This window comes from Tamandua tetradactyla, chromosome 11 (genome assembly GCF_023851605.1).
Source record: "Tamandua tetradactyla isolate mTamTet1 chromosome 11, mTamTet1.pri, whole genome shotgun sequence".
NCBI classification, from domain to species: domain Eukaryota; kingdom Metazoa; phylum Chordata; class Mammalia; order Pilosa; family Myrmecophagidae; genus Tamandua; species Tamandua tetradactyla.
This window is the reverse complement of record NC_135337.1, coordinates 75,203,698-75,217,876: the sequence shown is the minus strand read 5'-3', so window position 1 is coordinate 75,217,876 and position 14,179 is coordinate 75,203,698. Positions and strand designations below refer to the sequence as shown.

At 47.1% G+C, this 14,179-nt stretch overlaps 1 protein-coding gene across 1 annotated transcript in view; it reads right to left on the bottom strand.

Annotated features, from left to right (window-relative positions):
* Positions 1-2,152: 2,152 nt before the first annotated feature.
* LOC143650309 (complement C3-like) overlaps positions 2,153-14,179 on the bottom strand; it is a 34,692-nt gene continuing 22,665 nt past the window's right edge. Inside the window, exons 28-41 of the mRNA XM_077120935.1 lie at positions 11,945-12,101; positions 10,835-10,998; positions 8,843-9,001; positions 8,639-8,698; positions 8,411-8,501; positions 8,230-8,281; positions 6,448-6,535; positions 6,241-6,330; positions 5,132-5,237; positions 4,567-4,656; positions 4,266-4,346; positions 2,659-2,742; positions 2,433-2,568; positions 2,153-2,340 (exon numbers count right to left, since the gene is read on the bottom strand). Of these exons, the coding sequence (XP_076977050.1) occupies positions 2,199-2,340; positions 2,433-2,568; positions 2,659-2,742; positions 4,266-4,346; positions 4,567-4,656; positions 5,132-5,237; positions 6,241-6,330; positions 6,448-6,535; positions 8,230-8,281; positions 8,411-8,501; positions 8,639-8,698; positions 8,843-9,001; positions 10,835-10,998; positions 11,945-12,101 (1,500 nt within the window). The 3' untranslated portion in view covers positions 2,153-2,198. The remainder of the gene's footprint in view (positions 2,341-2,432; positions 2,569-2,658; positions 2,743-4,265; positions 4,347-4,566; positions 4,657-5,131; positions 5,238-6,240; positions 6,331-6,447; positions 6,536-8,229; positions 8,282-8,410; positions 8,502-8,638; positions 8,699-8,842; positions 9,002-10,834; positions 10,999-11,944; positions 12,102-14,179) is intronic.

Sequence of the window (14,179 nt, the reverse complement as noted above, 5' to 3'; positions counted from 1 at the left end):
TCAGTTGGTTGCAGCTGTGGCTGAAAACATCTACAATCAATTAAGGTGTGTCTTCCACAAGTAACATAATCCAATCAGTTGAAGACTTATGGAAGAAGAGAGATTTTTTCACTGCTTCTTCAGCCAGCGAGCCTCTCCAGTGGAGTTCTTCCAGACCTTGCCAGGTCACAGTCTGCCCTAAAAATTTTGAACTTTTCCATCCACGGTTTCATGAGACACCTTTATAAATCTCGTATTTACAGATATCGCCTGTTGGTTCTGTTCCTCTAGAAAACCCTGACTAATAGATAAGTTATCAGTCACTAAGAGAGTTCAAATAGATTCAAGAGGCTATTTTGGAGGCTATTCTATGCAAGTTTCAGCTAGATATTGCTAATTGCCATGGTTTGTCAAACCCCAACCAATATCATTCTTGTTAAACCTAAAGGGCACCTAGGGCTCTATCTGAGATTCTACAACTTTCACACATTAAGTTTACTTTCCAGAAACCTATGGCCTCCAGATATTTCCTAGGCCAGATAAGTCCTGAAACCCACAGAGGCCAGCCTCTCCAGAAACATCAATTAATTCCATCCCCCTATCCTAAATTGTAGACACCCCTTTCAATATGAAAACATTAGAACGGGCATAGCCCACATATCCCTAATGATTAGGAAAAGGAGGAGTTATACAGAGAAGATAGGATTTAACAAATGAGCATGACATCTGAATCATTATTTTGATGGTCAGGTTCTGTTGTCATCTTGGCCAGGTGATGGTACCCAGTTGGTCAGGGGAGCACTGGCCTAAGCGTTACTGCAAGGACATTTCATGGCTGGTTGACAAACCAAAAGACTGGTTTACTAAATCATCAGTCAGTTGATTAAGCTGTGGCTGATTTCAACTAAGGGCACGTTTCCTGCAACCAAAATCATCCAACCAGTTGGATTTCATTCAAGCAGCTGAAAACTTTTAAGGGAGAAGAGAGAATTTTCACTTCTTCAGCCAGCAAGCCCCTTCTGTGGAGTTTGTCAAGATCCTTCAGCAGATACAGCTGTCACAATGTGACTGTATGACTGTGAAAACCTTGTGTCTGATGTTCCTTTTATCTACAGTATGGACAGATGAGTAAAACATATGGACTAAAAATAAATAAATAATAGGGGGAACACATGTTAAAATAAAATTAGTAGATTGAAATGCTAGCAATCAATGAAAGGGAGGGGAAAGGGGTATGGTACGTATGAATTTTTTTCTTTTTTTTATTTATTTCTTTTTCTGAATTGATGCGAATGTTCTAAAAAATGGTCATGGTGATGAATATACAACTATGTAATGATATTGTGAGTTATTGATTATACCCCAAGAATGGAATGATGATATGGTAAGAATGCTTGTGTTTGTATGTTGTTATTTTAAAAAAGTAAAAAAATTAAAGATCCTTCATCAGAGTTGCCAGCTTCACAGCCTGCTCTATGACTTTTTGAACTCTTGAATTCCCACAGTTGCATGAGACACTTTCATAAATCTCATATTTACAGGTATCTCTGGTTGGTTCTGTTTCTCTAGAGAACCCTAGTTAATAAATTATATTGATATTTCTTTTAGTCTCCAGTGTCCTGGAACAGCTGGAAGGAAAAATCTGAAATCATGGAACTGTAACCCATACTGAATTTTGAAATCTGTTCTCTAACTATTTGTTAAAATGTACTTGGAAATTTATTGCTTTTTCTGTATATATGTTATATTTCACAATTTAAAAAAACGTTTAAAAAAAGAACACAGGTGAGAATGTAAAAAACAGATGCAGGTAAGAACATAGGAAGAGATACAGAGGATGCAGATAAAGATTCAGGTGAAGACCCAGATGAGAACGCGGACAAAACACAGGTAATGATGCAGATGTCCATGCAGGTGAGCGTGGAGGCAAAGAATGCAAATGAGAATTCAGGCAAGGGTGGAGGAGAGCTGCAGAAGAGGCAGATGTCCTTTGGGGCAGGTGCAGGCCAGGCGGGCAGGCATATCCACTTGAGGTGAGAAGCCTAGTGACATTGAAGGGTAACTGCAGGAGGGAGTGGAGTATGACTCAGATGAGATTTCAGGTAGGAGGGAGCTGAGCTGCAGGATCACAGCTGCCCCTTTCCCTCCATCAGAGACCTCCGGACTTTGCAGATGCAAGAAGGGACAGTGAAGCTTTATTGGGGGCTGGGTCATGGGGCTCAGTTGGGGCAGCCAAAAACGATCATGCTTTCGGTGAAAGAGCCCAGGTCCTGGCACAGCTTCTGGTACTCTTCGTCCTGGCATTCCTCTGCCTCGGGCCACAGCTCCACCCAGGTGTCCTTCCCGATGATGTAGCTGGTGCTGGGGGAGGGGAGGAGGGAAGCAGGGGTCAGCAGGGGGCGGGGACGGCGGGAGGGGCGACCCGCGCACGCGCGTACAGGGCAGGCACTCACTTGGGCTTCTCTCCCCAGAGGTCGGAGGAGACGCCCCAGATGAGGTAGCGGCTCCCCTCCTTCAGCTTCAGGGCTTCTCTGCACTTGATGTGGCTGATGAACCTGCGCTGCTGTCCCGCCCTCACCTCATCCGTGCCTGGGGCGGGGGGAGGGGGAAGCTGAGCGAGGGGGAGGAAGGCGGGAGTCCCCTGGGTGGGGGTGGGGAGGCAGGGCCTGCCGGGCTGACCTGATTTGATGATCTCCTCGATGACCATGATGTAGTCGTCAAAGTCATCGGACAGCTCCTTCTTGACCAGCTTGGTCTTGTACACTGCGGGGGGAGGGGGCGGGGCGCAGAGGGTCCCGGGCTGCGTTGGCTCTGGGTACCCTCGGCCACGAGCACGCCGGGCAGGTGGTGCCCCCCCCCAACCGCACACACGCACTTCTACAGCCGGTCACGTCTACAGTGCACCCAGGAACACGTAGAGACACACTCGGTCCCACTCACACACCACCGTATACACACTCACAGCCGTCCGCAACTACAGTCAACTACGCAACCACAGCTGCTTATATCCACAAACATCATCTTTAGCACAAATGTGGCTGGGCACCAATGTGGCCTCACAGTCACACACACACACACACAAACACAGCCGCGCACATATGCGGCAGGTTAGATAGGGAAGGAGGGAGGGGGAAGTGACTCTATAAACCCCATAAAAAGAAGGTCCCTTTGGTACGTGCACACCCAGCACTCACTCACGTAGGCACCTGAAAAGGACCGTGAAAAGTGCAGCTTAGCCAGAGAGGGAAGAGCCCCTGCAGGTTCTTATATAATGCAAGTATTCCGGCCTCAGAGCGCTTCTCCTTTGGAGAATATCCGCTTTCACACTTTCGGGCATGTACTTTCACTACACATTAAAATTTTGCGCTGTACACACTGGTTAGTCTTTGGATTCTTTGGCTGAACCTCTGTACACTGACTAGTCCTCAAATTCTTTCCTGCAGCTGAGCTTCCTGCGGTTGAGTCAAAACCTTCACGGTGTCAGCCCCTGGTTGGGGGTCTAGACTTCCCTGAGAATTGCCGGGTCTCTCTGGCATCCAGCCTAGAACTCCTGGGGTTCTCCCGCATTGACCTTATTAAACTATTTGGCTGTACACACTGACCAGACCTTGAATTCTTTCCTGAGACTAAGTCAGGATCCCTCAGGGCACCAGGCTTTGGTTGAAGTCTAGATCTCTCTGAGAACTCCCTGGGCTATCCAACTTCACACCCATGCATATTGTTGCTCAAACATCAGACACACTCAACAATTACCCATGCAAACTGTGGTTCCCTCATAGACGCTTGCACCCACATACACTGTCACTTACATAGTTGCCACATGCACACTGTTACTGTTTTACACATCAGCACACACTTGCATACATAGCACCCACAAATCCGTCAATGCTGCCGTTCTCACACACACACAGTCACACACATTGCTCACAGTCACATGACCCCTGAACACTCACACCCATGGACTATCACACCCACACACAAACAAATGCACATTGCTGCTCACACACCCATGCACACTGTCATGCTCTCACACACACCCACAGTTGCACACACTATTGCTTTCACACACATACCTGTGCACACTGCCATGCTTTCACACACACACATCAATGCATACTGTCATTCGCTCACACACACCCATGCACACCACTGCTCACACACACACAGCCTGGTACACATACACCCTGTTGCACACACAAACTCATACCTATGCATGCTGCTGCTCACACACACTCATGCACCCACCCATCCCCAGTCACTGAGCATCCCCATAGGCATCCACTCACCGTAGTCCACTCCCGGCTCACAGGCTTTATCCAGCCGCTCATCTGCTGTGACCTTTTCCTCCTCCTTCATGAAGCAGTTCTCTGCCGGGGTGGGGGATCGGGGGTGGGGACATGACTAAGTCTCACATGCCTTCTGGAACCCCATGCACATGAGTGTGGCTTGTCCCAGACCTCTCACTCTTGGTTTCCCCCAAAGGTGGGGTGTGCAGACCCTTGGGTCACCCCACACACACACATACACACAGGGACAGGGTGAGTGTGGCTGTCTTAGGCCAGACTCTCCTGGCCCTTCTGCACCCACCCTCAGCACAGCGGCACAAGTCCTTGTGGCACAACTTGCTCAGCATTCCGTCCTCCTTGTCTGGGTGATAGAACTGGGTGCAAGATTCCTCTGTGGGCAGAGGTGATGGAGAAGGGGTCAGAGCACTAGCGCCTCCACAAAAGACCATGCGTGGGATGCCCAGATTCCCAACTCTCAGATGCTCAGACCAGGAGAACCCAGGGGCCCATCCCTCACATCCCTGGGATGCTTAGCCTCAAACTTTCAAACCCATGGGGTCCTCAGATACCTAGGACCCTCAGATCCCCAACTTTCATATCCTTGGGACACTCAGCACTCAGACGCCCTGACCTGTAGACCCCACTCATAGATTCCTGGGGTCCCTAGACCCATCCCACACCCCCACCCTGCATTCCCAGCTTCTTGGGAATCTCATATCCCTGGGACCCTTAGACCCCAACTCTCAGGCCACTGGGACCCTCACACCCCCAACTTGCAGATCTCTGGGATCCTTGAACCCCCCGTCTCTGACCCCATCCATATTTCCCTGGATCCCTCAGTTCCAGCCACCATATTGGTTGCTCACCCAGGTTGTAATAGGAGTAGACCTTGACTGCCCCGGGCTGGAGGAGCCCAACATTAAAGTACTGGTGAACCTTGAAGGACAGACATTCCTCCTCGGTGTGTGAGATCTGGAGGGAAGCAGGAGGATGGTCAGTGGAGTGACATGGGAGCGAGTCCAGCTTGGGTACTGGGACTTGGAATGATGGTGGAGAAATGGAAGGGAGGAGGAAAGACATGGGGGGGCAGCAAATGTGGCAGAGAGTATCGAGAAGTTCAGAAAATCCGTTTATTGTTCTCATAGCTCCCAGCTAGATTTTATTTCCCAACCTCCCTTTCACTTAGCTGTGGTCATTGACTGAGTTCTCAACAACAAGTTGCTATCTATGTCCATTTAAAGACTCCCATGCATAATCTCTCTTTCTGTAGAAATAAAAGATATGGCAGAGGAATCTAATATCGTAGAAATGGAAGAACCACGGGATTTAAGCACTGGATCCCTGAGGGAGCTCATGGAGGAGAGACCCCCCTTCCTTACCCGATGAAACTTGCCCTTATATGACTTTACATGAAAAAGTCAAGTCTACTGTGTGAAGACACCACTGTTAGGCATTTTGTTGTAGAAGTAGTGTAACTTATGCTGATTAATGTGAGAGTTAGGGGTACTGAGGGTATGGGGAGTAGCAGGGAGGCTATGGGAAAAGGAAACTGAGAAAAATAGGGAGGGGTGAGGGAAAACTCAAATCATGTTTAGTTGAACAAAGCAAGAAAAAGACAGATGCAGGGGAAAATTAGAAGAGAGAGAAACCAAAGTACAGAAAGCAGAAACAAAGTCGAGAGTGGGAAGCAAGGTGAGTCCTTAGCATCACTCTTTTACAGTGGTTATTTTCAGGCTTGGATGACAAGAAGGTGAAATATGAGGTTGGAACATTAATGGTAAGAACCAAGATGCTGATATGCGATGGCCATGGCTTGGCCACCTTGTTTAACATGCTCCTCTTCCCATCCCCCAGACCCTGTCTCTCCTAGCCTGGGGCTGACCTGGCCTGGAGACAAAGGCAGGGGGAGAAGAAAGGGCCATCTAGGTAGGGCCAAGGTAACTTTGGGGACCTCCCAGGGAGCATGCAGCCTTACCTTGTCCAGGTAGATGATGAGGGTGTTCTTGTTAGAGGAGGCCTTGTCCAGCTCATACTTAGAGATATATCTGTCCACACCTTTGCTCAGCTGTGAAAGGAAGGGGATTGTGAAGCACCTTCCTGGACCTCCTTCCCTGGCTGCAGCCTTTTACAGATGTCAGGCCCCTTCTTGCCAATCCCAGCCCCAAGTCCAAGACCTTCATACCTGATCAAGGTCACAATTGTCAGGCAAGAAACCAGTCATCATGGATATATCCAGGATGGACATGGTGGCATCCACATCTCCCAGGTACCTGGATGAGGCAGGAAGACAGAGCATTGGGTTCCAGTGTGGGGTCAGCCCCAGAGACCAATGCCTGCGTAGGGGGTCTGGTCAGGACTTGGGCTTTGGTTCACACAGAGCAGCAGAGAGGGATTTTGGCTCTTCGGAGACCCTTCCCCAAGAGGAACAAAGGAAGGAAGTGCCATGGTCAAGGTGATTAAGAGCTCAGACTCTAGGGCCAAACTGCAGGGATTCAAATCCTAGCTCCGATAATGTTTGCTGACTTACTTAACCTCTCTAAGCCTGAGTTTGTCTATAAAATATGGTTCCCCTAGACAGTCCTCATTTTGCACAATTCCATCGTCATGGTTTAGTTAAATAACACCAGACCCCTCCAAATTTCAGTACCTCGGTATATTGAGTGTGAGCAGCTGCATGGAATACACACTCTATTGCTAGATCTTCATTTCACCAATTACTATGTAACTAACAGCTATGCACCAAGATGAGTAACCAATCACATCACTTCTTTCAAAGCCTGTGATTGGTCACTTGCATCTGTCATTCACTTGCACAGACAGCAAAGCATGAGGCTGTGTTGCCTCCTTGTCTCCCAGTGACAAACCCAAGTGACACGTTACAGGAATGGATCAACAAAGGTGAAAGAGCAGCAAAGAAATGAAAAGAGATAATGTTGGAAGGGAAACTTGAAGAGAGCAAAATGAGTCTATGGGAGAAAGAGCTGATTTTTGGAATGCAGACATGGCTGCCACATAAGACTCCAGATGTGCAGGCAGAGGAACTTGTGCAGGCAAAATTATCAACATAAAATGAAAAGTGTTGTGACAAAAAGGATGAAGATGCATCAAAGAAGGTGAAACTGGCAAAAATTTTACATTACAGAAGGCTTGGAGAAATTTCACAACATTGAAAGCACAAAGGGTAAAATGTTGGAAGCTGATCCAAAGTCAGAAAGGGGCATGACTTTTCTCCAAGGGATAGAAAAGAGGCTTGCTGCACATCGTAAGTTATATGACTTATCAAGAAGGTAACCGGGCAGGCAACTGTGGCTCAGTGGCAGAGTTCTCGCCTGCCATGCTGGAGACCTGTGTTTGTTTCCTGGGGCCTGCCCATGTGGGAAAAAAAAGAAAGAAAGAAAGAAGGCAACCAATGTTCAAACTACAGTATTCTTTTTTTCTTTTTTTTTTTTAGGTGCATGATCCAGGAATTGAATCCGGGTCTCCTACATAAAAGGCAAGCATTCTACCACTAAACCACCCATGTACCAAAATGCAATACTCTTGATGTGTGTTTTGCAAAGAAAAAGAAAAAAAACATTAAGCACAATGGTTCTAGCATTTTAAATTGCAATGTAATATGCAATTACTCATTTCTGTGTGCTTTTCATTTCCCTACACTTTTATAATCTTCACTAAGAGAGTTTTTAATGTTTTGACAAAATATTTTAAAGGTCATGGAACAATCATCATTTTCCCCATGGATTACTAGAATCGTTTGCACAGTTTCAGTTTGCACAGTTGTGGCAACCGTCCTGCATAACTGGGCAAAGCAAGGACTGTGTGTGCTATCTGCCTCACAGAGGCACCTAGATTAGGACTTGACACACAGTAAACTCTTGGAATGTATTAGCTGTTAGGACATTATTTGTTAGAACCAGGCTTGAGAAAGGGTGTTGGCCAAGAAGAACCCATGGTCAGCTCTTACCTGACACAGATGTCAAGAATCATGGTGCTTTTGGCGTCCTGAGGCCTCTTGACTAGAAACACAGAAAAACAGAAAATGGGATGGTGTTCCCTGGGTCTCAAATCAGGAGGGACAGAGATATCAGAATTGGGACTAGGGAAATAATGAGGTCGACTAGAATAAGGTCTTTTATTGATTTTACCTGAAGCAGGGGCTGGCTGTATGGTGACCCTAAGTTTGAATTTCTTGCAGGTGGGTTTGATTTTAGTCTTGGCATGGTATACAGTCACCACCTAGCAAGATGGGAGAGCAGACGACGTATCAGCACCCATGACTTGGGAAGGCTGAGGACGGAAAGGGGAGGGTCCCTGGGGGCGGACAGATGGAGAGAAGGTGGCCAGCTAGGCAAGCGTGGGCCTCTGCCCCTTACCGACAGGGTTCCTTGTCCTTTTCCTGTAGCTGTTAATGTGAAATCCTCATTTTCCTTGGTCTGCAGGGAAAGAAAAGAGAGTGTGTTGGGCACCAAACCTTGTTCTGGCTCCAAAGACCCTTTGCTGTCCGTGTTTCCTCCCAGCATGCCCTGGTGGGTAGAGAGGGTGAAACAGAGTGAGGATGGCTGGCCAGGCGGCTGTACCTCTTCTGACCGCAGGAGGCTAGCAGACTCCCAGATGATGCGGTGCCTGACCTCGTTGCTGCGGCTGGGCAGATGGATGGACACATCAAGGTTTAAGTCCTTGTGGTCAGGGACGTCCTTCTGGTACTGGGCCAAAGCCTGGAACACCATGAAGGTGGCCTAGAACCCACCAGAGAGAGAGAGAGTGAGACTAGGAACCTGAGAAAGTAACTAGAACTCCTTGAGGGATAAGAAGGCTCAGATCAGAACTGGGAAACTGTGCCAGTTTGAACTTGTGGTGGACCCCAGAAAAGCCATGATGTCCTTTAATTCAATATGGCTGGCTGGGAGCATTTTGATTGTCCCCATAGACAAGTGACCCACCCAATTGTGAGTGGTAAACTTTTGATCACATAGCTTCCACGGAGTTGTGACTCCACCCATGAATCCTTTAAAAGAGGAAACATTTTGGAGAGAAGTCCCTTTTATAGAGCCCCAAGAAAGACACAGCAGAGCTGAGCAGAGCCATGAGGCTGGGAGAACCACAGAGTCCACCAGCCAGAGACTTTGGAGATGAAGAAGGAACAACAGGGGAACTTCATCAAACAAGCAGCCTGGAGAGAAAGCTGGCAGACGCCGCCATGTTCACTATGTGCCCTTCCAGCTCAGAGAGAAATGCTGAATGTCATTGGCCTTCTTAAACTAAAGTATCTTTCCCCGATGCCTTAGATTGGACATTTCCATAGACTTATTTTAATTGGGACATTTTCTCAGCCTTAGAACTGCAAACTAGCAACTTATTAAACTCTCCTTTTTAAAAGCCATTCTGTTTCTGTTATATTGCATTTCGGCAGCTAGCAAACTAGAACAGGCCCTGAGACTAGGGTCTGGAATACTTCAGAAATCTGATAGGTGTAATATTTTGTCTTTGAGAAGAGTCCTGGACATGTTTTAGAACTCTTCAAGAAAGAGAGATTCAGACAAGGACTTAAGGACACTAAGACAGTGGCCTAGAAGCTTTCAGAGGGTGAAGGGGTAAGATTGGGAGTCTAGCATCACTGAGGCCATGGTGTAGAACCATTCAAAGGAGAGAGTTTCAGACCAGGGTTTCAGGCCACTGAGAATGTTTGTAAAACATGGTCATGAAAGATTATAATTGGAGCCTGGGGATACTGGGCATATGACATAGCATTCAAACGTGTGGAGACTCAGGCCAGAGCATGAGGATACTTAGAACATGATTGAAAGCTCATCAGAAAGAAAAAGAGTAAAACTGGAGCCTCAGGTTGCTGCAATGATGGTCTAGGTATGTCTCTACAAGGTAGTAGAGGGAGGTTTAAATAAGGCCCTGCAATAACCAAGAGCCAGGTCTAGAACTCAGTAGTGACACATGGTGAGACTGGAGCCTGTTAGGCCGGTGAACATGGTCTAGAGCCCACCAGGGAGACAGGGTAGAGCCCAGAAGAACTGAGAGGACAGTCTAGAATAAACCATGGGGGTGGGGGTAGAGGCTCAGAAGAGACCCTAGAGTAACTAATTTCTGGTCTAGAACCTACCAGTAAGACAGGGTAAGAGTGGAGCCTGGTAGAATTGGGAACATGGTCTAGAACACACCAGGGGAAAAGAGAGGTTCATATAAGGCTCTAGAGTATCAATAATCTAGTCTAGAGCCCCTTGTGGGATGGGGTGAGACTGGAGTCTGATAAAACTAGGAACATGGTCTAGAACCCACTGGGAGGGAAGAAGGATCACATGACCCTGGTCCCTGAGAACATGGTCCAGACACCAGGAGGGAGAGGGAGTCTCCGATCATAGCTTGGGGCATCAAGAACATAGTCTAGAATCTACAGATGGACTCCCAAGTAAGAAAAAATGGATTTTTCAACTCTACTCCAATCGCCCTGGCTAGTGAAACAGAAGGACTGCCTCTCTGGGTTTCAGGGTTGCCTCCAGGAGGCCAGTGGGAAACCAGAGGAGGTGAGATGCAGGTGTCAGAGGAGTGAGCCAACTTACCTGGGTGGAGCCATAGCCACCCCCGTAGTATCTCTGCTCATTGAGCCAGCGCACAACAGGAGGCACAAAATCAAAATCTTTGAGATACAGCAGGGCCAGGAGGGCATAGGATGTGGCTTCCAAATTGTAGAGCTGTTGGCCGGGCTCCTCCCAGCGGTTCTTTTCTGTAGAGAGGATCCCCCAGTGCTCACTACTCTGTCCAGCCTGAGGATGGCTCAGAGGAAGCTGTTGTGGGGTAACCCTGGTGGCTGTCAGACCTGTACCAGACTCCCAGTGCTCAGGCATCCCGGCTTGGCCTTCTACGCCTTAAATCCGCTGGCCTTGCTCTCCTCCCTCACCAACCTTCACCACTGAATTCTGAACTTCACCCCCACTGAACAGGGAGATTCCTTATACTCACTGCTCACTCTGACCTCTGGGCCTTTGCATATATTTGCTCCCTCTCCTTGGAGCACCTTTTCTCCATCCACTTGTAGTTCATTCTTTCCCATCCTGGGCAATTCAACCTCAGGGATACCCCCTTACTGAGTTAGGCACTTGTTTCTGTCTATCAAAACATCCTGTGCTTCTCCAATCCCAGCACTCTGACAGTCTACAGTAAACTCTCTTATACCTGCATTATTCATTTTAATCTTCACAACCTTTCTACGATGTAGGTATGAGTTTAAGAAGAGGAATATGAGGTCCAAAGATGTTAAATGATTTTTACAAGGTCACACAGTGAAAATATGACAGAGTGGGATTTGAACTCAGGTCTATCTGAGTAGCCCATGTCCTTAGCTACTCCTCACCACTGTATCATAGCAAGTGCTCAACACACTTGCTGAATGAATGATGCAATGGACCACCATGTGTTGCTTATAATGAGGACTTTGCCTTAGAACCATCCATCCTTGCTAGGCTTGGAGATGCCCATTTCAGCTCAACTTAGAACCGTTCGTGCCATCTTGGCTTAGACTGTTCATCCTAGCCTGACTTAGAACCCTCCATCCCAAATCAGCTTGGAGCTGCCCCTCCCAGCTTGACTTGGAGCCACCCATACCACCTTGGGTTTGCCACCCTCAAACCTCAACTATGCCTTCCCCTTTACCTTTTCAGACTGCCTCTCACCTGTAGCTGTGTTCAAAAATTTATTGAGAATGCGGCCTTCCAGCTTGCCCAATAGGGCCAGGGCATAGCCAGCCATCGCCACGGTGTATGGTCTCTGCAGATTCGCGTAATTGGCTTCAAGGTAGTTTCCAGCCTTAGTGATACTGCCACCCAAGCTCTATGAGGGAGAAGGTCGGATACTCCAGGTCAGTCAGACAGCTGGTAAGGGTCATGCAAGCACTGCTTTCTGCACACAAGAACAATTTCTGTGCTTGGACACATCTTATCTTTGATCTATTTTGGGTGGTTTCCTAGACATTTTAGCCATCATGGGTTGCCTTGTGGCTGAATACCTGCTATCTTCCTACAGCAGTCACACCAGTGGCATGCTGGTAAAAGTTTAACAATCAGCTCTCAGCTGGGAAGGGGGCTAGTGGATAGCAATTACCAATTTCTATGGCCCAATTCATGTCCATGTGATATCAATGAACCCAGAGTTGGAAGAGATGCTCCAAACAGGCACTCATGAGCTACTACGAATGAGGTTCAGCACACCACTTCTTATTCTTCCAATCAACACCATCACCATCACCTTCATCATTGCTTATCCTTACCATGTGCTAGCTATGTATCTATTCATTTAACTTCAGAAAATCCTATAAGGTGTTTATTATTTTCATCATCATCCCTACCACACCACTGAGAATTACATTGCCCAGAGAGATGTAGTGACTTTGTCAAGACCACCAAGTTAGTAAGTAGCAGAGCCAGAATCCAAATCTGGATCTCTGTGGTGGAGGAAAACATGATCTGTATTGTTGCTGATCTTTATGGTATCAATATTTCTACCATGGCATATTTCAAGCTACCAATGAATGTAGAATCAGGGAGGGATGTGTAGCAGGACATTATCACATAGTATTTCTACCATACAGGTATGTTAGATATAAAAATGGATAATGGTAAAGTGTAGTAAAATAATTATGGAATGCTACATTTTGGGTGTTTACTGCCTTCGTTTTTAATGTAACAAATTTAATTGTAAGTTTATATAATTTAATTTTTAATGATTTTTTTTAACAACTACTTTGCAAAGTTTTGGAAATTTAACAATTATCCGTTACTAACTAGTTCTAGTACACCCTTGATTTGAGCCTAAGAATTCTGGTTCCACAGCCTGTGCTACATACTCTGTTGCAACACGGCTGTTAATAGGAGTGCAGTAGGAAATAATCCTTTTGCTTGTCCTTAGCTGCTGCTCCTATGCCAACCCCCACTTTTGTAGGGATTGCCTCTGCTTCTTTCCATTCACACAGCTACCTTGGAGGCAGTCATGTTTGCTCACTTCCTGGCTTCAGCTGATTGGTCCTGGGTTGACCACTGCCCCAGGTGAGCCAATCAGAGTCCCTGCTGAGGATCTTAAGGCTCTAGTCTTGGTTTTAGTCCTTTCCCCAATGGAAGACAGCCACATTCTTCCCCAGCAGGCTAAGAGACAGGAAAAGTTGAATTGCTGAGCAAGAGGGAATTAAGGCCATGGGGGAGAGGGGTAAAGTGTCCTGGCAGAGTCCCTGAGGTCTAGTTTCATCTCACCCCTTGATCAATCCTGGATCTCTAAAATAAATCCTTCTATTTTTGCAGAAAGTCACATGTGTGTCACATCTAGTACAACTCAGGGAACCCTAAAAAAATACAAAAATGACTATCTGCATTTTGCATATGTGAATTCAGTGAGAGAGAGTGGCTTGCCCAAAGTCGTTCAAGGACTAAGTGGTAGAATTAGGATTTGAACTCAGACCTGTTTGACCCCGAAGCTTTAGTGCAGTCTCTCAAATTTGCAAGGTCTGATCCAGAAAAGCCTGATCCCTCTTAGGTGTGACAGGTAACACCCCTGTGTTTGTGCCTCTCTGCTCTTGTCCCCCTCCCTTTCATCTCTCCTTGAGGTCCTCAGGAGGGAAGATCACTTCAGCCGGGTTGGGATCCTGGGCTCTCTACATGGGAAGATAAAGGTCAAATGACCCACTCTCAAAACTGGAGGAGAAAGCAGGCAAACTGATTATAGGCTCGTAGGAGACCATCTGTCTAAGCTTCTCTGCTTTGGGACCAAAGTCAGAGGAAACGCAATGAGTCAATGTAAGGACCCAAGGCCTGGGCCCTGCCCCCCTCCTCCATTTTGAGAACAAGTCACACAGCCACCTACATGACAGGGACAGACAATAAAGGTCAAAGAATATAAAACTCCCCTCTCCCATTGCGGTT